This window comes from Phaeodactylum tricornutum, chromosome 21, assembly GCF_000150955.2.
Source record: "Phaeodactylum tricornutum CCAP 1055/1 chromosome 21, whole genome shotgun sequence".
Classification (NCBI taxonomy): Eukaryota; Bacillariophyta; class Bacillariophyceae; order Surirellales; family Neidiaceae; genus Phaeodactylum; species Phaeodactylum tricornutum.
In genome coordinates this window covers 34,003-60,879 of record NC_011689.1, presented here as the reverse complement: position 1 = coordinate 60,879, position 26,877 = coordinate 34,003, and the positions used below count along the sequence as shown (strand labels likewise).

The 26,877-nt window shown below is 48.5% G+C and overlaps 13 protein-coding genes across 13 annotated transcripts; 7 read left to right on the top strand and 6 right to left on the bottom strand.

Moving 5' to 3' along the window:
* Nucleotides 1-2,015: 2,015 nt before the first annotated feature.
* On the bottom strand, nt 2,016-4,586 carry PHATRDRAFT_49146 (predicted protein; the record flags this gene model as incomplete). Its single annotated transcript, XM_002183766.1, has 1 exon — nt 2,016-4,586. The coding sequence occupies one exon, from the start codon at nt 4,584-4,586 to the stop codon at nt 2,016-2,018; it is 2,571 nt and encodes an 856-aa protein (XP_002183802.1).
* Nucleotides 4,587-5,208: 622 nt separating this feature from the next.
* PHATRDRAFT_49145 (predicted protein) lies at nt 5,209-6,367 on the top strand (the record flags this gene model as incomplete). Its single annotated transcript, XM_002183885.1, has 1 exon — nt 5,209-6,367. Exon 1 carries the CDS (start codon nt 5,429-5,431, stop codon nt 6,365-6,367), a length of 939 nt encoding a protein of 312 aa, XP_002183921.1. The 5' UTR covers nt 5,209-5,428.
* Nucleotides 6,368-6,761: 394 nt separating this feature from the next.
* Nucleotides 6,762-7,256, bottom strand: PHATRDRAFT_39797 (predicted protein; the record flags this gene model as incomplete). The annotated part of the gene is made up of 1 exon (XM_002183765.1): nt 6,762-7,256. One exon carries the CDS (start codon nt 7,254-7,256, stop codon nt 6,762-6,764), a length of 495 nt encoding a protein of 164 aa, XP_002183801.1.
* Nucleotides 7,257-8,508: 1,252 nt separating this feature from the next.
* Nucleotides 8,509-9,030, top strand: PHATRDRAFT_39796 (predicted protein; the record flags this gene model as incomplete). The annotated part of the gene is made up of 1 exon (XM_002183884.1): nt 8,509-9,030. One exon carries the CDS (start codon nt 8,509-8,511, stop codon nt 9,028-9,030), a length of 522 nt encoding a protein of 173 aa, XP_002183920.1.
* Nucleotides 9,031-9,403: 373 nt separating this feature from the next.
* On the bottom strand, nt 9,404-10,385 carry PHATRDRAFT_49144 (predicted protein; the record flags this gene model as incomplete). Its single annotated transcript, XM_002183764.1, has 1 exon — nt 9,404-10,385. Exon 1 carries the CDS (start codon nt 10,058-10,060, stop codon nt 9,404-9,406), a length of 657 nt encoding a protein of 218 aa, XP_002183800.1. The 5' UTR covers nt 10,061-10,385.
* A 2,083-nt stretch (nt 10,386-12,468) lies between these two features.
* Nucleotides 12,469-13,774, top strand: PHATRDRAFT_39794 (predicted protein; the record flags this gene model as incomplete). The annotated part of the gene is made up of 3 exons (XM_002183883.1): nt 12,469-12,728; nt 12,842-12,915; nt 13,008-13,774. 3 exons carry the CDS (start codon nt 12,469-12,471, stop codon nt 13,772-13,774), a joined length of 1,101 nt encoding a protein of 366 aa, XP_002183919.1.
* A 501-nt stretch (nt 13,775-14,275) lies between these two features.
* PHATRDRAFT_30140 (predicted protein) lies at nt 14,276-14,962 on the top strand (the record flags this gene model as incomplete). Its single annotated transcript, XM_002183882.1, has 2 exons — nt 14,276-14,831; nt 14,920-14,962. Coding segments are annotated over exons 1-2 (384 nt in total), but the record flags the coding sequence as incomplete, so codon positions are not given.
* A 940-nt stretch (nt 14,963-15,902) lies between these two features.
* Nucleotides 15,903-16,433, bottom strand: PHATRDRAFT_7195 (predicted protein; the record flags this gene model as incomplete). The annotated part of the gene is made up of 2 exons (XM_002183763.1): nt 15,903-16,277; nt 16,329-16,433. Coding segments are annotated over 2 exons (480 nt in total), but the record flags the coding sequence as incomplete, so codon positions are not given.
* Nucleotides 16,434-17,694: 1,261 nt separating this feature from the next.
* On the bottom strand, nt 17,695-18,663 carry PHATRDRAFT_49142 (predicted protein; the record flags this gene model as incomplete). Its single annotated transcript, XM_002183762.1, has 1 exon — nt 17,695-18,663. The coding sequence occupies one exon, from the start codon at nt 18,661-18,663 to the stop codon at nt 17,695-17,697; it is 969 nt and encodes a 322-aa protein (XP_002183798.1).
* A 480-nt stretch (nt 18,664-19,143) lies between these two features.
* Nucleotides 19,144-20,150, top strand: PHATRDRAFT_49141 (predicted protein). The gene is made up of 2 exons (XM_002183881.1): nt 19,144-19,286; nt 19,379-20,150. Exons 1-2 carry the CDS (start codon nt 19,179-19,181, stop codon nt 20,102-20,104), a joined length of 834 nt encoding a protein of 277 aa, XP_002183917.1. The 5' UTR covers nt 19,144-19,178; the 3' UTR covers nt 20,105-20,150.
* Nucleotides 20,151-20,825: 675 nt separating this feature from the next.
* PHATRDRAFT_49140 (predicted protein) lies at nt 20,826-22,708 on the top strand. The gene has a single exon (XM_002183880.1). The coding sequence runs from the start codon at nt 21,021-21,023 to the stop codon at nt 21,582-21,584; it is 564 nt and encodes a 187-aa protein (XP_002183916.1). The 5' UTR covers nt 20,826-21,020; the 3' UTR covers nt 21,585-22,708.
* A 743-nt stretch (nt 22,709-23,451) lies between these two features.
* Sec4 (predicted protein) lies at nt 23,452-24,421 on the top strand. The gene has a single exon (XM_002183879.1). It carries the CDS (start codon nt 23,613-23,615, stop codon nt 24,234-24,236), a length of 624 nt encoding a protein of 207 aa, XP_002183915.1. The 5' UTR covers nt 23,452-23,612; the 3' UTR covers nt 24,237-24,421.
* A 1,012-nt stretch (nt 24,422-25,433) lies between these two features.
* On the bottom strand, nt 25,434-26,658 carry PHATRDRAFT_39786 (predicted protein; the record flags this gene model as incomplete). The annotated part of the gene is made up of 3 exons (XM_002183761.1): nt 25,434-26,158; nt 26,254-26,327; nt 26,399-26,658. 3 exons carry the CDS (start codon nt 26,656-26,658, stop codon nt 25,434-25,436), a joined length of 1,059 nt encoding a protein of 352 aa, XP_002183797.1.
* Nucleotides 26,659-26,877: the final 219 nt, after the last annotated feature.

The following is a 26,877-nucleotide window of genomic DNA, read 5'->3' as shown; positions in this document are numbered from 1 at the left end:
CCAACTTTTTGTTCCTGGTCATTCATTGTCATCAGAAACAAAAAAAATTAAAATTAACGAAAGTCACCAGCAGAGGAGAGCTTATAAATCCAGTCTAAAACCTTCTATCATCTATTCCGTGCAATACGTACCATGCTCTATGCAAGGTAGGCTCCATAGCATCTAATGGTACGTCCTGAAGACAATCCTCAAACGAGAAGGGTGCTTGTTGTTGGTCCCACATGGCAATTGCGAACAACGGGGAAACGAGAACTGGTAGTGGTATTAGTGTGTAGATAATACTTCGGTCATATGAAGTGAACACTAGAGATCAGATTCCATCACTTGATCATGTAAATGGATGCGCCATTCGGACGGCATCCCAGTAGACTTTCTCGGTTTCGTAAGAAAGTCGTATCCATAGGCTCAATGACCACAAACGTAAATCGGGTTTAAAGAAAAAGACATTTTGATTGAAGATTTCGGGATTTTGGACAGTTGAAAGACCGGAAACTGTGGGCTAGGAGAGCTTTTCATCCTTGTCTAGGTGTGTAGGGATTTCTTTAACCCAGCACACGCTGAAAATCGGAATTCCGGTGGGGGCGTCAGTGTCATGTTTGAATGTGAGCTCCTTGAAAGGATTGCATCCATGCATAGGAGATCGAATGCGATAAACCCATACAAGAGTAAACCTGCCTGCGCTATCGCAGAGCTGAAACGATTGATAGGGTCAAACCGCTCTGCTCGAAAGGCTGTTTATCTTCTTCTAGAACCTCTCGGCCATCTTGCGCACCAGTAGATTGCCAAGCCTCGCTTACTGAAGGATGTTTGTTTCAAGTGCCGACGGTACGGAATTTGCACGTTTGGTGCATCGTAACATCCTTCATTCTCAAAGTTCGAGCTTTCTTGATTGAATTTTTCGATGTACAGAGATGATGATTATGAAGTTTCTGAAACGAGGCCATGAAAAGAGTGCTCGAGTCAACCAGATTGTGTTTGCTTGGCTGTTTGCGCCATGCTACCTCAGAATAGCCTTATCTTTCGTCCCAACCCAAAAGAAAGGATTTATCGAGCGAGCCGAAAAACCGCTGGGCATTTCCGTAAGAGTCTATTGGTCTCAATCTTATCTCCGAGGGAATTCAAGGGCAGCAGATGCAGATACAGATGCCTTGGAGGTTCATCGAAATGCTTGGATCATACATATACGTCCAAAAATAAAACAACGTCAGCTGGGAACCCTGAGGTCACAACTACCAGTACCAATCAATCAAATTGCTTCAGATTGACAGTGAATGATGTTTTCGGCCAGTGTCATCATTCTTGACGCGATAGGCTCAATCAGTGGGCATTGGCAGCAAACGTTTCCAGAAGGCTAATCATTTTGATGTCTGCGTCATTTCAAGATTCATTAGCAGCGATAGTAGAACGGCTCCCTTTATTTTCATTTCGATGTGGAGAGAATGCTGATTGAGTTGCCCACCCAAGCTTGACACATGACGGTTTGGTGTTGCCTCCATCAGTCGAAACTCGATTTGCATGGTGTTTCCACTTACTGACAGTAAATATTCCTCAGACGAGGGGCGCACGCATGCTGCGAAACGATGGAAAGTACAGAAACGCGAAAAATGAAACATGCAAAAAGGCTGAAGTCTTCGCTCGAGTGCGGATTACTTGATCCCCGGGAATGTCTGCATGAAATAGAGATTTGGAGGTCGGCCATGCTTCGCATACCGAACGACTGTGAAGTTGCCCAAAAAAGGTATTTTCTGCATAATGGTAAAGATAAGTGGAAAGCAACTTCATTGGAGATTGCTGTGATAAAAGCTAATTTGTGGTTCATGTGTTCAAAATGGCTACCAAATCCGCTCTTCTACAATCGTGGACAGGAATTGCTGCCAGACTTATTGATGTAAGCCTTGTTTGGAAAATAGGCGGGAAACGATGCGGGGTGGCAAGGCAAATTTTCCTTCTTTTTGGCGCTATGCCTTTCGAGCAAGTGTCAGACAAAATTTATGTTAGCTGTAAAACACAATTTTCTAATCTAAACAGAACTTTTCAAAAGATTCACGGAACAATGATGCCATTGCAGTCTCTTCTTCTCTGTCTAGCAGACAGGACTTCCAATGTGCTAGGCTGGGTTTACCCAGGACAGCTGCGATAACTTCCCGGCCAAATTGTAGTGGAGTCTGTCCCTGACCGTCCGCTTTGTATAGAAAGCGCTTGAAATCCGTTCCCGCCAGCGGTATTTCCGCATAAAAGTAGCCCCCTTCGTTATCCTCATCGGTAAACATGGCCGCGAGCGCGAGATCGGAGGTAAGTTCGCGCAATTGCATTCCGGTCTTTCGCGCTTGGGCAATCATGGTGGACTGCAGCTGAATACCCGACCTTTTGGGAACCGGAACACACTGCACATGGGTATGATAACCGCCCTTTGTCTGAATGGCGCGTTCAAACACAAATAAATCGCTATCGTAGACACTGTATGCGTGTTTTCTTAGTTTTGACTTGAGTGCATCCATTTCTTGGGCAACGATTGAATCTTTCAATGCTCCTTGACTGCTGTGTTTCACCGGAATCAACAAAACGTGCCCTTGATGCACTGGACCTTTGGGCATTGCCGCGTAGCAACTTTGATACACTCCCGTAATTAAATGTTTTTCACAAGCTTCACTGGCTAAGCAAAACCAGCAATCCTTTCGTGCATCGGCAGGGAAATGGCGACGCTCAAATTTAAAACCGGAAGCATCTTCAATAATATTGTGCACGTCCGCTTCCTTCGGGCGCGCCCAGTTCAAATACAACGGCTGCGTATCCGCCGCACTCCCGCCCCACAGCGATTTGAATACCTCGGGAACGCGTTTGGCATTCTCCATTGTCACTCGACCTCCATCCGTACTGCCCGTTAATGTCGCCAAAGCCATACTGGCCGCAGCGTGCGAGGCAAAATCCAAAAACCCAAACGTCATGGCTTCGTCGGACGGTAGGCGCTTTTGGACTTGCAAAGCGGGTTCGTCCGCGGCCTGGACGGTGGGTGTGGCGTGGTCCGTGTCATCTTCTGACGCCAAAGCGTATTCCAACGTATGCTCCATCCAGGTCCGTAGGGTTTCGGCGACGGTTTCGTGAGAAGGAGAATTCGGACCGTTCAGCATCTGTGGGGGTAGCTTATAGTGTATAGTCGACGATTCACGGGCTTCGGGTTCGGTGAGACGTTGACGTTTCGGATTGGATCCATCCGGGCCGGTGGCCGCGTTCACAGTGGTGGCCCACTTGACGGTGAGGAGCACACCGTGGACGGTCAAACTTCCGCCCAGGGTTTGCAGGCATTGGAGAGCTTGGTCGTGTGTTCCAAATTCACAAAAACAAAAACTGCTGGTCGTGGCTTGCGGCGGTCGTCGAATTTGCTCGGCTCCGAAGCTAGCCAATGCTTGCAGTAGTACCTGATCCCCGCCAGTGGCGCTTTGCAATTGTCCGGATACGTCCTTGTGCAGGCCGTGCAAAAAGAGCGTACGACATGTTAGGTCGACGTTCTGTTCCTGGTAGTCGTTTTCCCTCGATCGTTTGGGACGGTGGGGACCTGTACTACTCCATCGTTGGGACGGATCTCCGCCGGATCGTTTGTGCTGTTCTTCCGCCAGAATGCGGCGCGCACTGGCTTCCGAAAGTCCGCTATTGTGGCCACCGTTCGTGCTGGGAGGACCATCCCTTTGATAGGCAGTGTCGGTGAAGGGATTGGTCAAAACGTGTGCGGGTCGTTGACCTTGCTGCTCCGTAATCGATTGTTGGTGGAGGGGTTGTAGTCCCAGGGCGTGAACGAATTTGTGAGTTTTGGGGGCGATTTTCCAGTCCGTCACGGGCTGTACCGGTCCGAGCGTCAGGACGCGACCCACATGAAGGGTATTGGTGGTATGGGTCGTGGCGGACAAATGGGCAAAGGCGGGTGATTGTTGAAAGAGTCCGTTGGGGGATGGCACCACGTGGTAACGGGCCCGTGCCAACAAGGCGACTTCGGCCACGTCGTAGGAGACGGCGAGGGCCGATCCGGGCGTTGGAAACGACGGTGTTACGGATTCCGAGCCAATAATTGATTCCATGCCTTGCGGAGCTTCTGTAGTCAGCAACAAGTCGCATCCGGTATAGGAAACGTGACGGAGTTGATCGAGCAAGGGTTGGGCGACGGTGGTTTGGTCGACGCGGAAGCGTGCGGGACACGCAACTACTACCAGGGCGGGTTTGCGGGGCGCCACTGATAGACTCCACACATTGGCGGCGGCAGGGTGCTCTGGAGTGCGCAATAAATACAGATTCTCAGCGAGTGGTACGAAATTTTGGTTGCAGTCTTCCGGAGCGTTGTGGTTCCAATCAGATTTTGGTGAGGACGGGTTTGGTTCCTCACGTAACGAATCGTCTTGCAGATAGGTGGGAATGGTCAGAGTCCGTTCGTTTTGGAGCAGACGGGCTACGTTCACGGGTCCTACACAAAAGGCAGCGTCAAAGGGTCCCGCCTTGCTGCCGTGCAGGGCTGCCACTTTCTCGATCAAGGCGTCCGTTTCGTCCCCCACCGTGCCAAACAACAAGACTTTCAGTTTGCCGGATACCGACGATGCCATGTTTCCGTGGTAGTTACTGTTATCGAGCGTGATGATCGATGGTATTGAACAAGGTCGAGTCCGAACGCAATTCCAGATTGACAAGTGAGTATGACGGTGAGATTGTCATGGTCGACCGGAAAGGAAATTTTGTTTGCCTCGGACGGATTGGGATGGGAAGAAGGGACGGACGGAAAGATGGAAAGATAGCGTGGCGGCCAGATCTTGTTGCCCAAATCAAGAGTAGGGTAGGGGGAACACGAATTTGACATCTGCTTGAACAAATTGCCTCTCTTGTGTCTTCCTCTATAAATGAACGGTTTCTATCTTGCCCTGGTGGTCCTAATTGGAATGAATGTAACTAACTGTTTATTCTCCCGAATGACTCTTGCACAATGGGATGGACATGCATTTTCGAAATGGACACAGACGAGGAAATACATTCATGTGTATCCCTCCAACATCGCAACGGATGGTCCTGTCCGCTCCCTAAATCAAGCCGACTCCTAAACGCCGGCAGCGTCCACAAGACTGAGAGGCTGCCAAGATTCTTCCAAAGGGTTGGTGGTGATACGGATACTCCCGAGACATCTCGTTCTTCACGACAACCACGACAAGTACCTACTTTTTCTACCAAGGTTCACAAACTCGGATCGGCTGTGAGAACTAACGGTAGAACGCTCACTGTCAGCGATTGCAACTAATAAGGAAGAGTCCTTTTACCCTCTCTCGTTACTCCGCCGGGTCGTACCTTCCTTGAAAGGCACCGTAATCCCTGCTTCGATTCCTGCCTACCTTCTCTGCTGGCTTCGTCGTTCGTCCCTTCCTTGGTGCGCACTGACTGGCTCCGAGTCCCTGGGAATATGCCACAATCTACGATTCCGTCGGCACCGTCCCGCAGGTCGGCCTCGTCCACGTACGATCCGGCGCTCGTCCAAGCCTTGTTTGAACAAGCCTACCATTTGCCGGGCAATGACACGGCCTTTCAAGATTGGCTCGCCTACATGGGTAACAATCATCCAATATTGGGGTTGTGTCTGGCTCATCCGGCGCACCCCGCGACCCGCGCCACACGTCTACTCATGCTACTCGCTTCGGTTACCTTTGGTCTCGTCATTACCAACATCTTTTACTTGACCTGGATCTACTACGAAGAAGATTACGAAGTTGAACTCTTGGCACTCAATACCACTACCGGTGTACAACTTGTCGACAATACCTACGGGTCCGTACAGGTCACCACCGGTATGTTGATCCTATGGTTCATTGGTGGGATGGTGCACGGTGTCTTTGATCATGTTCTGTGGTGCATGGCCACGGGTATATTCCCCTGCAGTGGCTTTCCAAACGTGGCCAAACGGAGTAATAACAACAACAACAACAGCAACCATACAAAAGGCCGCGAACGCAATTGGACTCTGTACATCATGATTGTCATTGTCATGGTCTCCACAGCCATTGCCACACTCGGTGTCGTTTTAAATTCCGCTATGAACGCCGAAGACCGCATCGACGACGTGGCTCAACGGGCCCCGGCGGAAACCCTCAACTCGGTGGACGGCGCCGAAGTGGGCGAATTCATGCTAGGGTTCGCGTTGGAACTCGTCATGGCCTACGTTCTGTACTTTCCACTCGGGGAGACCATCCTCTTTACCGGCATTCTCAGCTGCAATGGGCGTCTGGCCATGTTTGCGGGTCGACCGCAAGAGATAGAACAACTCCGCGAACAGCAACGTCCGCAAGCCAAAACGAAATCGCTCCAAACCGAATCCCGCATCCAATCCAAACAGTCCGCAGTGTAACCGTCTTTGCCGTCAACCGCACTGACTGTGATCCAGACGCTAAATCATCAACCTGTCGTTTTGATGAACAAACTACGGTAGACAAACACAGGCTCTCAATGTAAACCTCACAAAAGGCAATAAATTATGAATAAAAAGAAACTTTTCAAAACCGGTGCTAGTCAAAATTGGCAGTTCGAGTAGCTGTATATCGTTGCGTGTTCCTAGACAAAGCAAGAGCTCACTGCTCCAAACATTCAAAAAAAATCCTGCACTGACTGTGAATACTCAAAAACGTCCCAGCTTCAAAAAAGGATACCGTCCCAAGCAAAGAAGCGACGGTCTTCCCAAAAGCAATTTCCGATTTCCCTTCTAGCAAAAACTGGTAACGATCCTCCGTCTCACTGCCTGTTCCCTAGCCCTTCTGCTTGCCCAGCCCCAACAGGCGTCGCAACCCTTTTCGATTATGTTCCTTGGATGTTTCCGCATCCTCTTGGCTCTTGACGGAACCGCCGTACTCTTGCGCACCAATCACAAAAATCTGTCGCAAGGGTGCCATAATTTCGTGCGTTTCGTCCAACAATCCCTGTGATCGAACACCACAGGCCTTGAGAGAGTCCACAAAGAGTGTAACAAAACGATCAAAGTGCACGGCCGACAAATCGCGCTCTTCAAACATGGACATGTGCTTTTCCAGCATCACGTCCGTGACATCCACCGTCATGCGGCCGTCCGATAAGAAGTAACGCAGAAATTTGAGTTGATGCAGGCGGAGAGACGACATCTTGGTGCCTTTGAAAAAGGGGGCCAAAAGAGAATCACGCAAGACGCGTTCGTAATGCACGTCCAGAGTCCGTTTTAGTACGGGCGTCCCACCCAAGCGATCGATCAAAGGAGATTCTTTCGGCATGGCGTCTCGGCTTGTCTAATCCCACAACAAAAAAGCTTTGGCTGGTGCTGTACGACAACGGGAAAGCGAAGCGGTTCAATAGTAGCAAAAACACACTGAGGCACTGCCTGACATGAATAGCTAAGAGTTTACAGTAATGAATGCAAGTGTTCTCCTCTTAATCCACTTCACCGAACGATTTGTTTGTTGGGCAACACGAAGAAAAACTGGTACTCTGTCACGAGGCTCGAAATTGTCACTTTGAACCCGTCAAATATTACCACCTGTAATTGTAAATTCAAAGTTTTGGTTTTCCTTTCATTTTGTACACCCGAATGTATACTATGACGTACGGTCGTCCAATCAAATTTCGATCTGGGATAGAAATGACCTTTGGAGGTCTTTTCCATCTTTCCACTTCTGTGTACCATAATTAAGAAGTCCCAAATTGCCCATTAGCTGTAAAATGATTTTTTCCACGATCTACGTTCCTTCCTTCTTGCACGTAGCCTTCTATGATGATTATTATGTCAACTAACTGTAATTGGCAGCAAGATATCCATTGAAGAGAAGTATAGTTGTTGCGAATTTGTAAAACAAGCAACCTCTTTACTGTTCACCAAAGATAGGAGTGAAATAACATCTCTTGTCGCTCTGCAGTCGAAGATCCTCCTGGTCCAACCAAGAAATTTACCGTAGAGAAGTGGAGGTGGCACAGATCAAGTAATTATTTGTTACACATTCCCTCTATCCTTTCGGAAATCGGATTCAAACGAAATAACCATTCCCAGCACACAAACATGTAGTGGTCTCGTTCACTCGTCTTCATCTTTGAATTCAATCGGGTCTCGCTAACTGTAGAATAGAAATAGGTCTTCCAATCATTGGTGCGTCTTTTTATCATGCTTTGGACACTGGGAAATGCTTGGGAATGTTTTATGTCCGGGATGGGAATGAAACGATCGAAAGTCAATCGCAGTCAGAAGAAGCTCGAATTTGCCGATTAGAGCACAAAAATGTCAAAAGTCATTCCTTCCTCTTGTGAAAACGAAATCGTTTCACGTTCAAACCTTACAGGTTAGACGAAACCGGCTTCAAGCCTCGACTATGATAACATCGTAACGCCATCCTCTTTTTCTTCTCTCGTCGACGAACACCAAGAATTCATACAAACCAAGCAGGTCACTGTCTACTACACTACAACATGGGGGGAACAACGTGCCTGACCTCACACAAAGCACCATCCTTTCTGGGCTCAAGCCACTGAGATACCATGCAACATGAAGCTCCCTGTTTGGTAGGTGTCGGTACTTTCTTTCGCTTTGCTTTGAGCGTGGGGGATGTATGTGGTCGCTCGCGCGATGACACAGTCACGTTCGCTTCGAAAATTCATGATCCTATGGCAGAAGGAGTGCTACCAAATCCTATCACCGCCAACAAGAAAACAAGGTCAGTTTCCTTTGACGAAATTCAAATCCGCAACTACAACACAATTGTCGGCGACCATCCTTTGTGTATGTCGGGGTTTCCTTTGAGTCTGGGTTGGGAAGTAGATAGCACAGAATTGTATTCTGTCGATTACTATGAGAAATTTCGACTACCGAGACGAAATCGTCACCAGCTGCGCACTTCGAGCGAAGAAAGGGAGCGCATTCTTTGTAAAAATTACGCGATTGAATCTTCGTACGAAATACGACAAGCCCGCCGCAAGCTACATCGGGTCCGAAGCACCAACGCCAAATTGCACGAACAGGTGAAAGAAATGTTTTTTAACGAGGCGCTTTTCAGTCAATAGAATTGCTCGCCCAAGGAAGATTCGTCCGGGAAACGACTCAGAGAAGTTTCGTCCCTTGTGTCGAAATCACAATCATAGGGCCTGTGATCTTTAGATCATGGCAAACAGCTGATGCGGAGGTTTATATTATCTCTTCATAAATTTAAACAACGAACGTTGTACACCCGTTGTTTTAAGGCTCGTTGACATCATCCATTTCTTGTAGACCCCAACCAAGTATCATTTTGGGCTGTTTTACTGCTCCGTGAATTTTTTAAGCTGGCACTATAGGAAGTGCGAAATGAATGGGAGTGGGCATCCACAATAGCTATCACCACAAATGGATGTTCATCTTTCTGATCTCCTTTCAACTTTACAGAAATTCAATTAAAAGTCAAAGAATTGTTCGACACCACGTAGACCTTTGCTCAATGGGCACGGCGTGTCCGGTATGAAGAATAGTAGTGCTTTTCACACTCGAGGATGATGTTTCATTCTGTCGCCGATGAAGTAAAATAAAGGCTAGTTGCTGCACGGAGGAAGGAGGAGCCAGGCAATCTTGACCTCCGACCACCAAGGTAACAGGAATGCTAGAATCTAGCCGTAGTGCCATTTCTGCCACAGTATATTCGTCACCATCTCGGTCACATGTATCAACTATCAAACGGTGGAGTGCCGATACACTGGCTCGATTAGGGAATTCGGCTTCCAATTGTTCGACCCATGATGGCAACTGATCAACATTTCGGAGTAAAAAGGAAGACGAATAGCTGGCTGATAAGGCCGACCACCCGAATCCTGACATATTGTTCGTTTCTAGCAAATGTTCCCAGGCTCGCAATACTACGATTCCAAACGCATCACGAGAGCATCCGACTCCGGTCAAATGTAGAGACGATACCTTGCGAGGGTATAAACAGGCAGTTGCCAAGGCAACGCGACCTCCCAGGGAAAATCCAATCAGATCAAACGATTGCTCATCTGGGAAAGAAAATTCCAGAACTCGGATTAATCTAGCGGCTTGGTATTCGAGTGCAAAACTGCCTTCCATTTCCGTTTCTCCATTGCTACGTGTAAAATCTGATCGCAAACATTGATAAAGTAAAACGTCTTGTTTTTGAGATTCCTTCTCGGCATGCACTCGATACAAATCTAGGCTCTGAGCAATGCCTGGTATAATAATCTTGACCGTATCATCTTGCAGTCTGGCGGTGGCATCACTTGGTTGTTTTCTAGGAAATCGCAGACAAGGCTGTCCCAGGATCAGCTCAACGGCGATTGATTTTGCTTTGCAGTAGCACAATGCAAGTTCCACCAATTAAGAAGCCTCGTTCGTGGCCTCTTCATGTTTTACAAGCCCGCAAGAAGGCAACGACGACTCGCCAATGAAACTAACTGCAAAAGTTCTATCGAAGAGACGATACTCTGGCCGTCTGGCTGTGAGACTTGCCTTGGTGCCAATCACGATCGCGCAAGAATAAAAATCGCTCGCCTCTCAGATCGGAAACCCGGACATTCATTCCATGTTGTGTTACAGCTGCTCAAGCAAGAAGATCTTTCTTTGACACACTCCAGAGATTTCTCCAGCTCTTTCATTCGTACAATTGCAGCCCCTCCTTCCTCCGTTGGTTGTGCCCCGTGTTGAAGATCTGTTCTATACTTCTCCTTTTCTAGCATTTTCTGCTCATTATCCAGCATGAACCCACTTTCTTTCGCTTCCGTGATTTTGGTCGTCCTGGCGTCGGCTTCCAATTCGGTGGCTTTCGCCCCAACTCTCTTTGGCGTTCGCACCACCAGCACGCACTTGGAAATGGGACTATTTGATTTCCTAAACCCAAAGAGCAATGAAGAAAGCGCGCCCAAAAAAGGTGGCTCTGGAAAAATCGACAAAGATGTCTTCGGAGGGAAGGGCGACCGTATCACTGTTCGTGAAGAAGAAGACGGTGCCATGTGGATTGACGAACCCAAGGATAAGAAGGGTAAATGAATGGAGTTCCGATGCGCGCAAATGGTATTAAGGGAACGACAGCTACGTAAAGAATCATAAAGTTAGCTCTCTTGCTTGCTGTAGTCGCCCTTAGTAGAGACAGAAATGATCGAAACCTGTTCTTTGCCCAAGTCATTACAGATTTGCGTCGTATCAGCTACAACTCTGCTTCTTCGCGTCCACCGATCAGAACTCGAACTGATTTGATCATTCCAACTCCTGTACAAGGTAAAACCGGAATATGCGAGCATGCTTCGTTAATCGTAATGGCAGCCATCATGCCGAGGAAATTCATAAGGAGCGAAGCCAGCTGCTCGCGGCAAAGCCGAATCCCTGTCTGATACTACGTGAGATTGGAATAAATAACCGCTAGAAATAGAAATGATACCGGACGAATCTGGAGGTGTAACTAGGGTAGGTGCATTACTCGTAGTTTTTCGTCCTAGACAATCGATGGAAAGGTGAGTGATGGATAAAGATCTACTACATCTGTCCGCTACTACTTGATCCGCAAAAATAGAAAGCGAAGCAGCTAGAATCCCATTGTAGATATGGAGGGATGATTTCCTATCCAGTGGTAATGTTAAGAGACGTCTGCCGAGTAAAAACGGGGGCGGATCTTACAGTTAATTACATTCGACCTTTACATTCCCACTTTAACAACCCTGTATGACCACGACTTACATAAACTCATAGGCAGCAGACTTCTGTTTCTCGCTACTAATCCAATATTCGTGGCTAACGCGTTCTTCTAGCTCTTTCCAAAATTGCAGCTCCCCATTGAGACCACTCCTTCACCGTCAGCTTTGTTTCGAAATCGCACAATTCTGCTTCAGTCGGGCGGAACAACCTTTATATCCCTCGCCCAGCATTGATCTGTGTTAGCTGTATATTTTATGCATCCGACCTTCTAAAAGCAACATCCTTGCAAACAAGAATTAACTTGCAGACCCAAGAAATTTTACCTGCTTTCAAGATTTTTAAAAACAAGGGGAACGAGATCATTACTTACAGTTAGTATTCACCATAAAAATTTGTTTTCAATCACTGCTTGTCACTTTTAATTAAATACAACCGACTGTCCATATATACAACTTACATAGGGGAATTTGGAACGTACCCAAACACAGATCATTCATTTTCCTGTTTTAAACAAACTTAAGAATCCGAACGGGCTTGATCAAACATCTAGGAAACTGCGCCATAGTTCGTAAGCAAATATCCTTACAAGTGTCCCAGTCCGTTGTAACTTAGCATTCCAGTGACATCTGATATATTTGTACAGCCACCCGAGAAGCTTGCGCTCTTAATGGATGCTCGCCCAAAACACTACGACGCTCTTTCTGTTGCAATACATGTTCCAGCCTCGAATTGTCGGTTTCACTTCACTAAGATTGACAGTGAATGCAACCACAAATATTTATTATCGCAGGTAGTTTCTTTGTTTTCTCCAGATTGACAACTGCATTAAAATGAGCAACGGTGTAGAGAGAGATCAGGGTTATGTTGACTATTCTGCAGAAGTAGAGGAGACTCCCGACAAGGAAGGGAAAACAAACGAAAAGTTTATGTCAGTTGGCGCATGGCAACGCATAAAGGGTGGCAAGCCAGCCTTTCTTGTTCAGCTTCATTTCCATCTAAGCCAAGCCGCAAATACAGGGCTGGATGACATATTCTCGTGGCAGTCTCATGGCCGATGCTTTGTAGTGCACAGTCAAAAGCGATTTGAACAGTACGTACTCCCCGTGTAAGTTCCCAATGTGTGCGCTGCTTTTAACAAGGGTGCTTACCCCGTGACATGCTACAGTCTAAAAATTTCTCTTCAAATGTCACGCTTTGGTGCAGTTGGTTTCGACAAACGAAAATATCATCCTTTCAAAGGCAGCTGAACCATTATGGATTCAAAAGACTGACAAAAGGTAAGTCCGTGGTCTGAATATGCAGGTTAAGGTACTGTATCTGCTTCTTAGCTTTAGTCGACTCTTGCTTCCAAACGCCTGAATTTGAAAAGGTTTTGATAGGGGAGGCTACTATCACGAGCTTTTCCTGCGCACTAAGCCATTCTTGGTCCATCGTATTAAACGCAAAGTCAAAAAGGGAACCGGTAGACAACCACCCGACATGCCTAGGCAGGAACCCAACCTGTATTTGTATCCCTTCTTGCCACAAACGGTATTTCAAGTTTCCGGCAGAAGAGCACAGATTTCCGACAGTTCGGCTGGATTCGTCACAACGACTAAACCAGAAAGTCAGGGACAAGTGTTGCCACTAATCCCGGTCGAGGATTCCCGCAGCTTGCCGAAGTTCGTTTCCGAAGTCTGCACTAATAACCAAACGGTCCCGGTAGACCGCTGCCTTTCCACTAAAATCCATGACCAGAGTCTCCTGGAAGAATCTGTCCGAGCTGTTGCAAACTCACGTTCTCTACCGCCGTTTGAGCGTGCCGTACCGTCTACATTGGCACTATCACAGGCGACGTATGATTCCAATATCCGCATGTTGCTGTTGCTGCGGGAGGAACAGGCGCAAGCTGAAGCATTCGAACAAACCAGAGTACATCAGCAGCTACTGCTCGAAGCGAATCTTCTCATTGGTTGGCGTAGCGAAAGACAATCGGTCTGGTTCGAAGATGGAAATTGCAACCGCGGACATGATTGTGAAATGCGGCTTGCCAACGCTGCAGCTTACCAGCAACAGCTTTCACCACAATCACCCTCGGATCCCCAAAAAATTTCGCTTCCCAATTTGTATCGAATTTTGAGGCAAAATGGTTATTGATTGTGAACAAGAAAAACGAGGGCGAGTACAATCCGGGATGTGAAACAGCATATACTCAGAACATTGGTCATTGACACCTGGGACTTTTGCTTCTCAAAAGGTCGTCATTCATTGTACGATTGCATCTTTCCGATAGATTAATACGCGCATGTTGCTACGCTGGTTGTCAATGAATTGTATCACAATCACCTTTGCAGTAGAGAGTAGAATTCACATCTGATCCCGCTGTCCCACTTTTGATTCCGCTTACTGTTGTTATCTTGGTGTGCCTTGTTGTTCTTCCCGTCTCGCGTTCACAGTCAATCGCGATACGCTGACCATAATCGCGGTAAGAATTTCGAAACTGTAATACCAAACGATGGCAATTGGAAAATCGAAAACAGGCGCTCGCACTTTTTGTAGAGAAAGCGGATCGGAAGAAAAGACCCGTTCGTGCAAACCCTCCATGGAGCGAAATATCGTGGCTTTGCCATGGCTGTTACAGTAATGACAACTGACTGTGAGTTCTATCCACTAGTTGCGAGCGATGTCAGTAAACCTCGTTCCCGCAACAAGCTGACTCGCAGATCGATTTGCTTACAAAACCTTCCCGCGTCGCAGTTGCTTTGTTTCAACGAAAAAGCATACGAAAAGAAGAAACCTTCAAAAAGCTTGCCGCCCCCACCATTTTTGTGCTGCTCTCTTGGAATCAGGCGCTCCCATTGTCACAATACCATGACGCCTACCGGTGACGAAGCCGAAGTCCTGCGCCGTTTGGCAAAAACGATCAATGGATTCCTATCCCGACCGGATTCTGGTCCATTTCAGGAGCCGGTGGACTGGCGGGGTCTGGAGCTCTGGGACTATCCCGAGATTGTGCCCAACATGATGGACTTGGGGACGGTCAAGCGCAAGCTCGACCGGGAACAGTACGAAACTGCTTACGCTTGTGCCAGCGATGTACGACTGGTTTGGAACAACTGCATGGCCTACAATGCGGAAGGCTCCGATTTTTGGCTGCTGGCCAAGGCATACAGCAAGCGATTCGAAGATCGCTACCGAAAACTCAAGGCCGAATGTAAGTAGCCTCCCCCCGGTTAGCTTGGCATCTGCGAAAATATACATCAGATACATCTAGTCTGATTTGCTGTCCATATTGTTTACAGTCAAAATAGTCGAGGAGGAAACAGAAGAGGAGGATCAAGAAGTAGACGATGACGACGAAGATGATACTGACGATGAGGAAGACGATGCGAAAAGCAACTCGACTCCGGATACCAAGGCATCCCGGTCGTCGACATCGGCGCATCATTCGTCGCTGGATGCCAAGGCCCGCTTGGCTGCAAATCTGTTATTACTGAATGGTCCCGAGTGGGGTCATATTGTTACCACGTTGGAACTGGAGTGTCCTTCGGCTCTCGAAGTCAATCAGCTTTTGCCGGAAAAGATGGAGATTGTTCTGGACGACATGGACCCGAACGTTTTTGCCAAAATCTCAACATTTGCGGCGGAAATGGCCGCCAGTCGGAAGCGAACTTCCAAGGAAATTAAACTGATTGATATCACCGGGAAAAAGAAAAGGCGAAAATGAGCAGGCTAGGCAGAACGAAATTGTTTCACATAATGATAGGCGCTTATCTGCTCATTCCTTTAGTCTATTCGAGTGGGTAGCATGCCTAATATGTTCGAGAATGGCCTTTGGAATCATCTGAAGTGTACCGATGACTTTCGTAAGCAGTGGGCCATGACTTACAGCTATCGGCATCTCCCTGCCTTGTGAACATATTTATATTCTGGTAGCGAACCAACGATAGGGACGGTAATCCGCATGAGAATCGCCGATGGTAGGAGAGGGATTCCATCTTTTGATCAACCAAAAACCAAATGGTATCCAGAAATCGTGTGGGGGGCAGTCATAGTCAGTCATGCTTTCACGCATCTGAGCATGTGAAGGTCAGAAGTTGTACGAGGCAAGATCAGCACCCTAAAATGATGTACGGTGAGACTTTCATCACAATGGAGGACCTGGCAATTCCAAATCAAACCATCCATCTCTTCTACGTCACAGTCAATACGGACTAATCTGCCTCAAAAACCTTAATGCCTTCCGACCTGGAGCTGGAAGTGAGTCGGATTGCTTAAGTTTCTTCTTGGCACGCCGCGAGCGAAAAAACGATCGCAGCAACTCGGCACTAGTCGTGTTATGAACACCACCGATTACGGACGTAACGTTGTGAAAAGGATGCTGTGCCATATCCAGTAGTGCAATGTGACTATGCACAGCTCCGAGTCGGAAGTCAGAAGCTCCGTACACCACGCGCGAAACTCGAAAAGCTTGACACGAGGCGAGACAAACCACGCAGGGTTCCAGCGTACTGTAGAGCGTACAAGATTGCAATCGCCAATTCCGAATCCGTCGTGCAGCTTGTCTCATGGCGAGCAACTCGGCGTGAGCCGAAGCATCGTACTTTTGCTCAACTTGATTGTGTGATGAGCCAAGAATTTGTAGGCGGTGTACCGAAGGCTGGTGTGGGTCGTTGCCGCCATTCGCATCATTGTCCGTTACATTGCGCACAACGAGTGCCCCGATTGGCACTTCGCCGCATTTTCCAGCAACAATCGACTGCTCCAATGCCATTGTCATGAAATGTTCGTGAATCACATTAATTGGAGTAGCGATCGGAAATGTTACCTCTTGCCATCGACGTCGAAATCTTAGTGTGTGCGGGAGGCCCCAAGAAGAGACAGATTTCGGTATCAGGAAGACGATATAGAAAAACTGAAACGCCGATAATCCCAATCTCATCCAACAACACGCGCGCTTCCTTTTAAGGCCGAGAAATCTGGGAGGTGTGATATGATGCTGATTCCAGAATGTGAAATGAGCTCAGTTTCTGGAGCGTCGACTGGATTGTTTTACGAAGAATGCGCCAAAAATGGACTCTGAGGCAGCGAGTGACATTCGCATACAAAAAGGCGTTTACAGTTACAGTTAGTGCACGGTCCCCTAACATATGCCGTCACCTGGACTAATGGTCTTCTGGGATTCAAATGTTATGCGTCGATGTCTAATTTACTTTTGTGCCTAATGTAAAGCAATCTACTATGGCTGGGCTAGAGCAACGCATTAACGCTTTTGCGCTGTGCAGTTTTGCGGGTCTTCAGATACCTTCTGGAGCTTCACAATCAGTTTGCAATTGTGGCAGAGTTTTTTATTTCTTTCGAGCGAAGCGGGAAACACGTTTCCCAAATCATGTTCCCAAAACGGAATTTGCGTCAGACAACTACAGCCAACGTTCTTTTACTACTACCCCGTACTTCCAAAAGCCACAAAAATGGACAATCGTGATTTCAAATTGTCCAAGCCCGTTAGGATATTAGAGAATCGTTTGCTTTGTAGCCCATGGATTTGCAACCATCAGCAGGAACGCAAGACTGATGGTTGAGAGCCAACAGGCACTCGTTCACGTCCGGCAGATTGCTTCCGTCTTGTGTGGTATAATGGTTTCGCAGTTTCTGAATCGTTAGCTTTCCCAACCCTGGCTCAGGCTACAAAGCAGTGACATTGACGGATTCTCTGAATTGAGGAGTGTCCTTTATCCGTCTGTAAACGCATTTTCGATAGAATGTGATCAGGCTATTCATTGTCTTTGGGACGAAAACTCATAACAAGTTTTCCAAGTTGGCGCTCTCGAAACGATTTAGTTTTGATTCCTTTCGCTAAGAAAGCGCCATTGCGGTGTCGATTCAATGTAGTCGAGCGAGACTGCACCTCCGATTCTCCAGACTTGTTTGTCGCAGTATTTACGCGGTGTTCACTGACATGAAACATTGATAATCAGTAGTCAGATCATGCCATGGTAGCATAGAATGTTTTTTCCCATTTTGAAGCAGAAAAGTGACTGTTCTTCATATGGTACAACTGTTCACGGTGCATACCGTTATGCACCTATTTTTTCCCAGTCTTCGCAAAATCTTCGACCATCATCCAAACCAAGTTGATACCATCGTTCCAGCTCGGCCGACGAAGTTGCTCCCACGGAGGTGCGCAAAGCACGGAGATTTTGCGTTGACAATCGAACCGGAAAGGATCCTTTCAAGGTTACACTACCTATCCTCCAGGATGTGTCGTGGGGGCTAATGCGCCATTGGTCGGAATCCAGTGTACCGACACCACCACTGATGGGTGATACTACGACACGCGTCAGCTGGTGTGGAGTTGGGGGCGCGGGTGATGCGATCGCTCCATCCACGTAGGCTTCCTCATGGATTAGGACTCCTTCCGAATCCGCAAACGTCAACGGCAGCGACAATGGTGACCAAGATATCATATCGACGGGGTGGAACGAGATCGGAACATGACAAGACGCTCTAATTGCATCCAACAGCAGGGGAGAATACGAAGAAAAAGAAAACGCATAGGGTTCACCACTCCGACACTGTGTGGTGTAAATTTGTAATGCAGGCTGTCCTTGTGACAGTGGCGTTTGCTTGTTCGTGAATTGGTCGGATTGTTGAGATGTCTGATGATTCTCCAAAGTCTCTTGTAAAAGTGACAGACCTCGCCCGCGCTGTTGGATGAAATCAAGAGCAAGCGACTCCAATTGCGATGGCGCGAATGCGGCGACAGCGGCTACAATGGCACCCGAACTACTACCAGATAGCGCAGCTATTTCCAGAGGTACTCGTTGTCCTTGGGTTTTGGCGAAATTCAGAAGCTCCTGGCAAACACCAGCGTGGTAAGGCAGTAGATGCCCGGCTCCGCTTAGCGAAAGTGCCACGGCTCGACGATGCACTTCAAACATCTTGCTTGTATAAGTTAAGGCAACAATCAACGCATACCATACTTTCCGTAATTCTGGGTCGAGCCCAATTACAAGATATTCTGTGAACGCTGGCGCAGCTCTCATGGAGCACTGCCGTAAACTTTTGCCAGCTTACCGCTTAAAATTAGAGCCGTGGTAGCGGTACTGTCGCGCTGAGGCTTTTGCAACACATAGGACGAAAGCGGTACACGTTTTCTTAAGTGTTCTCTACACCTCGACGAATAGGAAATCTAACGCATTCGAATAGCGCGTGCACGCCGACCGAACGCACCCTCGTGAATGTAAAAGGCGAAAAACGTGTTCCAACATAAGGTTCACCTCCGATGTTGGTCGGCATTTGGATATTGTGGAAAGCACAAAATGCTTCCGATGAATGGAAGATTTCTCGCTCACAGATGCATGCACATCGATCAGGCCTCAGCTGGTTGATTCCAAGCCTCGTACGGGAAGCTCGATCTGGACGAGGTGCGCACAACGGGTTGGTACCCGCGTCTCAACGGATGACAAGACTTACATTGGCACGTTGCGAGGAGGCAGGTACGTATAACTTGTGCAAATCATCTTCTACAACTGCCCCGGTCACTTATAATTTGCACTCCATGAATACAATCTACCAAAAAATGATCATCACCCGTCGTCTTGTTGCCAGTGTTGGTGGAGTCTTGGCCGTGGTTGCCTTAATGGCTGCTAGTTGCAGCTACGGAAAGGTAAGTCCTCCGCCGAAGCAAATGGGGTGGTTACCGGAGCACTGTTTACTAGAATCCGTGTGTTTCTTTGTTTTCTCTTTCGCACCTACCAGGTTACCCTTGGAATCAACAGTAACGCTCAGGAGCACAGACTCACATCCAATCATGTCCAAAGTCTCCGATCGGGCGCGGCTTCCACCGTTCGAGATCTCGGCCGGAGTTCCATTAAGGGGAGAGGACAAGTGAAGGGTCGTGCCTCTTTACAGTCACACAATACTCATGGATCCTCCCCCGGTGCACAGTCATCGTCATCCACCTCACAGACTTCGTATGGAGGGTTCCAGATCAGTTCCTCTAGTAGCGGTCCCAACAGCATTGTTGACGGAATAACGTTCAGTACGTTTGGTACGGAAAACTCACGAAACACCACCGCTGACGATACGCTTGGCTCGAGCGGTGGAAGCAACGGCAGTTACGGCGGCTTTAACGGAACTTTTGAAGGCTCGGCGGAATCGATTGCCGTGGAGACTGTAAGCGCGGAACCCAACGCCACCGTGCCCAGAGACGGGTACGTCGATGTTGAAGCAGGAGGCTCAATGGATGCGTATGCGACCGCCAAGGGTAACGCAAGCTCATACTCAGCAGCTGCTGGGCTCGGAATCTCCGGACTGTACGGAGAAGTCAATGATGGCGATCTGAGAGCCAACGCGGAAGGTCTAGAGTTTCTGTCGGCGTACGCCACCAGTGTACCTAACGAAACCGTCGATATCGTCAATGGTGACTCGAGCAGTTTTGTTTACAGCGACACGGCGGGACGAGCAAACGATTTTCTTCCCTAACAAAGCAGAACTGATGACTAAAAATAGTTTTCAAACTTGATAATCGAGTACAATGAAATGGTGGTTGGCGATGTATATTGAATCTGCCATCGACGAGGACGACGGAGTCATTTTTTAGAACAGACAAGGCGAGGAAAGTCCTGCATTGAATAAAACATGGAATGTTATGCAGCAGAGCCTCCAGGAGAATGGTAGTCTTGATTCCTCTAACGATGCCGTCCTGCGAGTTGGAGCGTTCTCTAATCGTTCCTTTTCATACATTCGGACATTGATCTTTCCTAAAAGTAAAACGGTCACAATGAGGCCATATCCAACCACGTGTATTTGAGTATCTGTGTTCACTACAAACTACCTAGAGTCCATTCGATCCAGGGGTTTCCCCAGCGGCTCGGGGTAGGGTAGGTTCAGAGGAAAGTGATCTTTTTGGTTAGGTCAATCCCACGATGCTCAACGGAATAGGCACTTACGGTTTATTGTGCAGTAGCCAATTCTACTAGCAGAGAGAGTCAAGGTGCCACTGGAATACTGTAAATGAAGGTGCGACACTTTTCCGTTGCGGACCGAACGCGTGCTTGCGCGAACGCCAGCCGCTATTTCAATACCTACGCAGTCGTTCGTTGCGAGTCTTCGACACGGAGTCGAGTAACTACGACATGAAGGCCTTCCCACGCTACCAGAGTGTGGATCGAGCCGTTTGCGTAGAATTGCTTCGTTGGTAGATCGTGGGCCCGTCTCACTCTCCCTAGAGTGACTGTTGCACAGTATTCGCCCCACTCGTTGTGTTGATTGATCCCTTATTTTGGTTTTAGTTGCTGCGTCTGCTATTACTGTAGTAGTAAAGCTTGTCGTGCTGCTCCTACTTGTCCACTTGTTTCGTTCCCACGTACAGTCGCTTTCATTTGTCATACTACCTATCATGTGGGCCAAACCTGCGCTTCCCGCACGACCCGCCCCTGTCGTTCCACCGCCGCGAAATCCGGAACACGGGCCCGTCGGTTGTTACCTGGTCTACGAACCCACATCGGGGGGTCGTCTCATTGTACACTACAGTCGCGGAGAAGTCCCAGAAAATGCCGTTGGCTTTTGGTGTCCGGGGGAAGGCCAAACCATCCAGGGTTTCAAGTTCAGTCAGAATGCGGGGCGTCAGGAGCTCATCAAGGGCATTGCCGGAGGCGACTCCAATCGCCGCAAGTACTTTGGCGGATGGTGTCAGTTTCTGAAAATGGGCAAGGCCAAAAAAGGCAAGGTCATTCAGTTCTTTCCGACGCAGTCCGTCCCCGTGGACGTCTACGCCTTTATTCAGGCCCGGAACGCTCCGCAATTGCTCCCCCTCGAAGACGGACTCGTGGATATTTCCGAATACGACGCGATCGCCGTCATGCCCCGGCATCACGAATTCATGAAGGGGGTCAAGTCAATCGCCGTGAGCAACTTTTTGGAACTGGGAAATTTGGCCGGGGCGAGCACCACCATGTCGTAGGAATATACTATAGACGTATGGTACGGTACGTGCTGACACAAGCGCCAATACACATATACACACACTTGGACTCTTGCGCCAACGTTTGTTTGTGTGTTTTGGCTCCTTCCCCTTGGCCTTCCGCAACGCGCGTTTCGGGATCGAGATTTGTATTGTTTTCCATAAATCGTCGTTAATAGTAATTAATGTAATACAGCATTTACACACATTTGTATCTCCTGGACAATCGTTCCTTCCCCAGGGATCCGCTGCCGACTACCGTAGATTGATGCACGCCACACTCTACACCACAACTGTTCTTGATGTTTGTATGGGCGTACTGTCACACACACACACACACAAACACACGTTCCATCGTACATGACTACCAACGTCAAAAGGAATGCAGATTGTGCCGCAGTATTTCGTTCTGCTGAAACTTGTTTCCGTAGCGTTGTCCATCAAACTGTACTCGTTCTTCCCACGCCAACGGCGAACCGTCGCTCGTTTGTGTTTTGTCCCATTCTTCCGCACGCACGTATCCACGTTTCGGTTCGGACGACGTTGTCTCTTCCTTTTCTTCGGGGAGCTGTTTGCTTTGGTTCGTTGCGAGATGGATTGTGGGTATCACCGAGGATGAACCGGTGGATGGTGCCGTGCTTGGTGTGCCGTCGACTTGCGCGTCTTCCAGCACCATACGTTCCCAGACAAGCGGATCGGCCGCGGCTTGGGACATGCGTTGGAAAAACGCGGATCGGGACTCTCCCGGTCGTTGTTGTAGCGCGTACCGTCGAGTGACGGAATCGTGACCGTGTGCACGGCTCCGCGGAGCGTGTCGTGGCACTGTGAATGCGGTGGCGTGTCGCGTGTCGTAACTAGACAACGACCAGGAAAGGAGAGTGCACACGAGTAGAGCCCAACAGGAGCGTGTGAAACAATTCGTAATCGACATGGCGGTGAATTCGTCACGCCGAATTGATAAAAAGATTAGTTCGTTGGCTCTTTGATTGATTGGTTGCTTCCTTCGATAATTCGTTACAACAAAGAGTAGAAGACAATACGCAATCTTTTGGTAGTCCAGTGCGTAGGTAGCGTGTGAGAGCTTGTGTGTATGCAAATGGGGAAGGGAAACAAAACGTGGAAGGAACCGAACTAACCAGCATGTGTGTCCGTCACCTCGAGAGGTGTCACGGAATCCTTTCCAAACTAGCAGTAACTGTAATCAAACCCCACGGCGATGTCGTGTGCCGGGTTCGTGTTGGGTGTCGTTCTTTGATCGATCGCGATTGTTTTCGCCGTCGGTTCGTTTCTATCTATCGTATTTGGTTGGAATGTTGGTGGTCGGTTCGTACGACACGGACCAATCGGGAGTCCTTCGGTGGCGGGATCGGACCTCCGCCGATGGCGTCCGAATTCCTACGACCCTCGTTTCCATTCTAATAAAGATAGGATTCTGTGCTGTACAGTTACAGTCGTTGTTCCATCGTTCCGAACCGCGCTGGCTGGCTGGCGTCGCTCCGACGCTCGCTTGGACCGTTGCGACGAACTAACAGATAGAGACTTCCACGCGGGACAGCCAAATCTCGTGCGTTGAGAAAGCGTTGCAGAATTCCCCAGCGCTCCAGGTCTCCCTTAAATTATCCAATATGTATTGGGTCTGTAAGAGCTTGGAAAAATGAGGAGTGGTATTCTGGTTCGTGCGCGCGTTCGTCCGCGATTCCGGGCACGTCCAGGGGGGCCACCGCGACGACGATCACGACTACGGCGGGCCACGGAAGCCGGGGGGGGGGTATGGCACGGTACCGTACCGTAGACAGCGCCGCTGTCGTGTGCCCAACCAACAACAGCGACACACGGGGAGTTTCTTCCCCACGCAAACGCTAACAGTACCATTGCCGTCGTTCCGTTTGATCCTTTCGACTGTTTTGTAACGTTTTCCTTTTCTCGTGTTGGGTTTCGTTCGTCTTTTCTTTACACCAACACTCACGAGTGTACCCGTAACAGTCGCAGTAGCAACAGTAGTAGTAGTAGTCCAGCCCTAGTCCCAAAATGTCCCAAGCCAGCAACAGCGCTCCGTACGATATGCAGATCAAACTGCTCATGATTGGCGACTCCGGTGTCGGTAAGACGTGTTTGTTGTTGCGGTACGCCAACGACAGTTTCTCGCCAACCTTCATTACGACCATCGGCATTGACTTCAAGATCAAGAACGTGGACGTGGAAGGCACGCGCATTAAGTTGCAAATCTGGGACACTGCCGGACAGGAACGCTTCCGCACCATCACGACTTCCTACTTCCGCGGAGCGCAGGGAATCCTACTCGTCTACGACGTCACGGATCGACGCAGCTTCGAAAGTATCCGCAACTGGATCTCGCAAATCCAGCAGCACGCCGACGTGCACGTCAACAAGATACTGGTCGGGAACAAGTGCGATATGCTCGACGAAAAGGTCGTCTCCACGGAAGAAGGACAAAAGCTGGCTTCCGAATTCGGTATTCCGTTTTTCGAATGCTCCGCCAAGAACGATATTCACGTCGAGAGCTCCTTCATGCACATTGCCAAGGCCGTCAAGGACCGCTTGAAGGCGGACGGACAAGGCGGACCCTCGGCCAAGACCGGACTCAACCTGAAACCCAACCAATCCGGTGGCAAAGACAAAAAGTGTTGCTAAACAATGATTTCTCCGGAGGAAGGTCGCAACGAAAGGAGGAACATGGCGAGTGGAGGCAGTCAATGCGTGCGGGTGGGCGGGCGTGGGTTTGGATGAGTGATAACGCTAGAAGTGTAGGTGAGCCAGCGAGTTTCCAACCAACCAACCCATCGAGTTTTTCTTTCTAGAAGAAGCAAAAAGTATTTATCTTTCTATATATATAATGATAGTATTACAACATGATGACAATGGTGATCCAGGGGATCATTGGCCGGTCAAAAACGGAAGGGGCAATGCCCGTTGTGTGCGATTTCCGTTCCGAGACGCAAACCACTCTTGCGTTCGGCTACCTCTGTAGACGTCCATCGACGGTCAAGGAAATCCCTACCATCTCGTGAAAGAACCAAATGCCATATCTCTGCAGGATGGAAGCGGTACAGTGTTTTTGTTTCCAAAATGACTAATGCTCAGCTGGCGGGATCTCCCAGCCAATAGTGAAGGTAAGGAACGCTCCGGAATCTCTGGTGACGTCCAACACCGGAATGAGGTTTCGTCACGGGCGTGACTCTACTAGTACATGACGTGGACTCTGAATACGTGAACTATACAAACTAGCGGATTGCCTAGTCGGGTAGAGGTTGGGGTTGATCGATCATTCGTGGATTTACTGTTAGTTCATGCCAAGCTGTGTTTTCACGATCATATTAGAAACGCAATCATACGTCTCGAGCGCTTCTGGGATGGCGATCCGTACTTCGCACTCTTTCCGCGACTTACTGGACGCATCGTCCCGAGTCGTCAACAAAGCTTTCCCAGATCTGTGAGCAGCTATTGCGAAATCTAATACGCACAATAGAATATTCCTCCACATTGGCTAATCTCCTTGATCGGAAACTAACAAAAGCCAGTTTCGCCCTTTCATGGATTACATTTGCATATTAGACTAGCTTACAAAAAAGGGAACTCGTTCTTTTGTGACCAACCCAGCCGGGAGGCAAATCTATTATGTTCTTACGATTGCCACTGTAGCCAACCGTAATCCTCTCAATTGATAGTTTGTCGCTCCCGAGGTAGTTTGTTATCTCTAGCAAGGTGACGGCCCACTCAAATACGAGAAGAGAAAACATTGATTCTCGGTCATTGCAATCATTGTCTTTGCCTTCCATTGGGGAAATGGCAACGTAGGAGACAGAGGAAAAGGGGTCCTATATCACTGTTTCAGTGACCAAATGGTCCCTGGAGTGATAAGCTTGGAAAGGGCAGGTGTAAAGCCAGTCGAAGAGAATCGATTTCGGAGACATGTGGCAAGTTATGATCTCCTCGAGCATAAGCACCTTCAAACAAGGTGTCTCGTTCTACATCTTGCTGGTGAGCTAAAATAAGGGTTACAGCAAGTTGCTGCTCTCGCATCAGGAGCCGGGTCTGTGTAATTTGGTCCGCCTGTCGTTGCTGCTGCTGCAACACCAGCGCTTCGATAGTTGTATTGGGAAGCACTCGCGCCATCGAGATTTCAGGACACCTCATCGTATTCGTCAACAAACTCCTAACGGAAGGAGGCGCAAGAAGGTGCGTATTTTCAACAACTTCGAATGATTCGTAATTTTGAAAGAATCTAGGGTTTTGACGCCAAGTTGTGTTTGGGAAAGCTGGCCTCAGCAATCCACTAGGATGGATTCTTGACTGACTGGACAAAGCTTGGGTACGGTTCTCTCTATTGCCTAGTGCTGGATTGCTTTCCCGGAGGGGAGATGCATTTTTTCTCTCGGCAACGTTACTCCCTTTTGTAGTGGGCAAAAAAGTCTGTAGGTAAAGGTTGGGTTCCGTGTTGGGTGAACTTGGCTTGCGGTACCCTTGTCCCTTTTTCTCCGTGCGGAGGATATGGTGCGCTAAGAAAGGCTTTGTTCGAAGGAAGAGCTCATGGTAGTAGCCGCCTTTGTCACGACCTGTTCAAAAAGGTTTCAGTAAAAGAAGCAGATGAATGTCAGAAAGGATCGCTCACTGAAAATATGCAAACCAAAAGTTATCGTTTTACGCTTACCCGCCGTTATTCTTTTGAAGCCGTATAGGTTGAGCTGCCTCTGAAACGATGAAAATTTGGTCTGGCGAAACCAACTGAAGGAAGTATTATCAGTTGATGAGATTGGATACAGACGTCTCCGCATCCAATCACCCTGTCGACTTACTAGGGGAGCACATGAGTCGCGAAAAGCCGTTGATCGCATACAACAAAGCATCGTCCATGGGGCTGCCAACGCAAGATTCGATCCAAGTTGTCGTTTTCTAGCTCATTCAAAAGAGCATGTAGACGTACTGGAAAATGATGTTCGCTACGAAGCATCTTTGGAGCGTGGGTTTGCGTTTGCTTGACGCCGAGCTCGGTCGCATCATCTTCCTCTCCAGCGTAGTCGCGATACCCTCGCTCGGCGCCGTCCGCATCACTCATTTGAGTCTGGTTCAGTGCAAGCATATATGAAGGCAAAAAAAATGCTTCACAGTCAGCTGCCGCTGATAGTCTTGGTCTCGAAAGCAGTCTCAGTCTCTTTCAGATGTTGCCTCGACTGCTGAGATGAAGGGAGGTGTAGGAAGGAAGAGAACTTTCTGCAGCCTGTGAGGTTTCCTCAATGATATCAATGGTGGAGCTCCCCCAAATCTATTTGGCACA

Bases quoted from the DNA above. Each gene is read 5' to 3' on its own strand.
- PHATRDRAFT_49141 (XM_002183881.1), top strand. From the start codon at position 19,179: ATGAATACAATCTACCAAAAAATGATCATCACCCGTCGTCTTGTTGCC. The intron at 19,287-19,378 runs GTAAGTCCTCCG...CGCACCTACCAG, and splicing joins CTAGTTGCAGCTACGGAAAG to GTTACCCTTGGAATCAACAG.
- PHATRDRAFT_49140 (XM_002183880.1), top strand. From the start codon at position 21,021: ATGTGGGCCAAACCTGCGCTTCCCGCACGACCCGCCCCTGTCGTTCCA.
- Sec4 (XM_002183879.1), top strand. From the start codon at position 23,613: ATGTCCCAAGCCAGCAACAGCGCTCCGTACGATATGCAGATCAAACTG.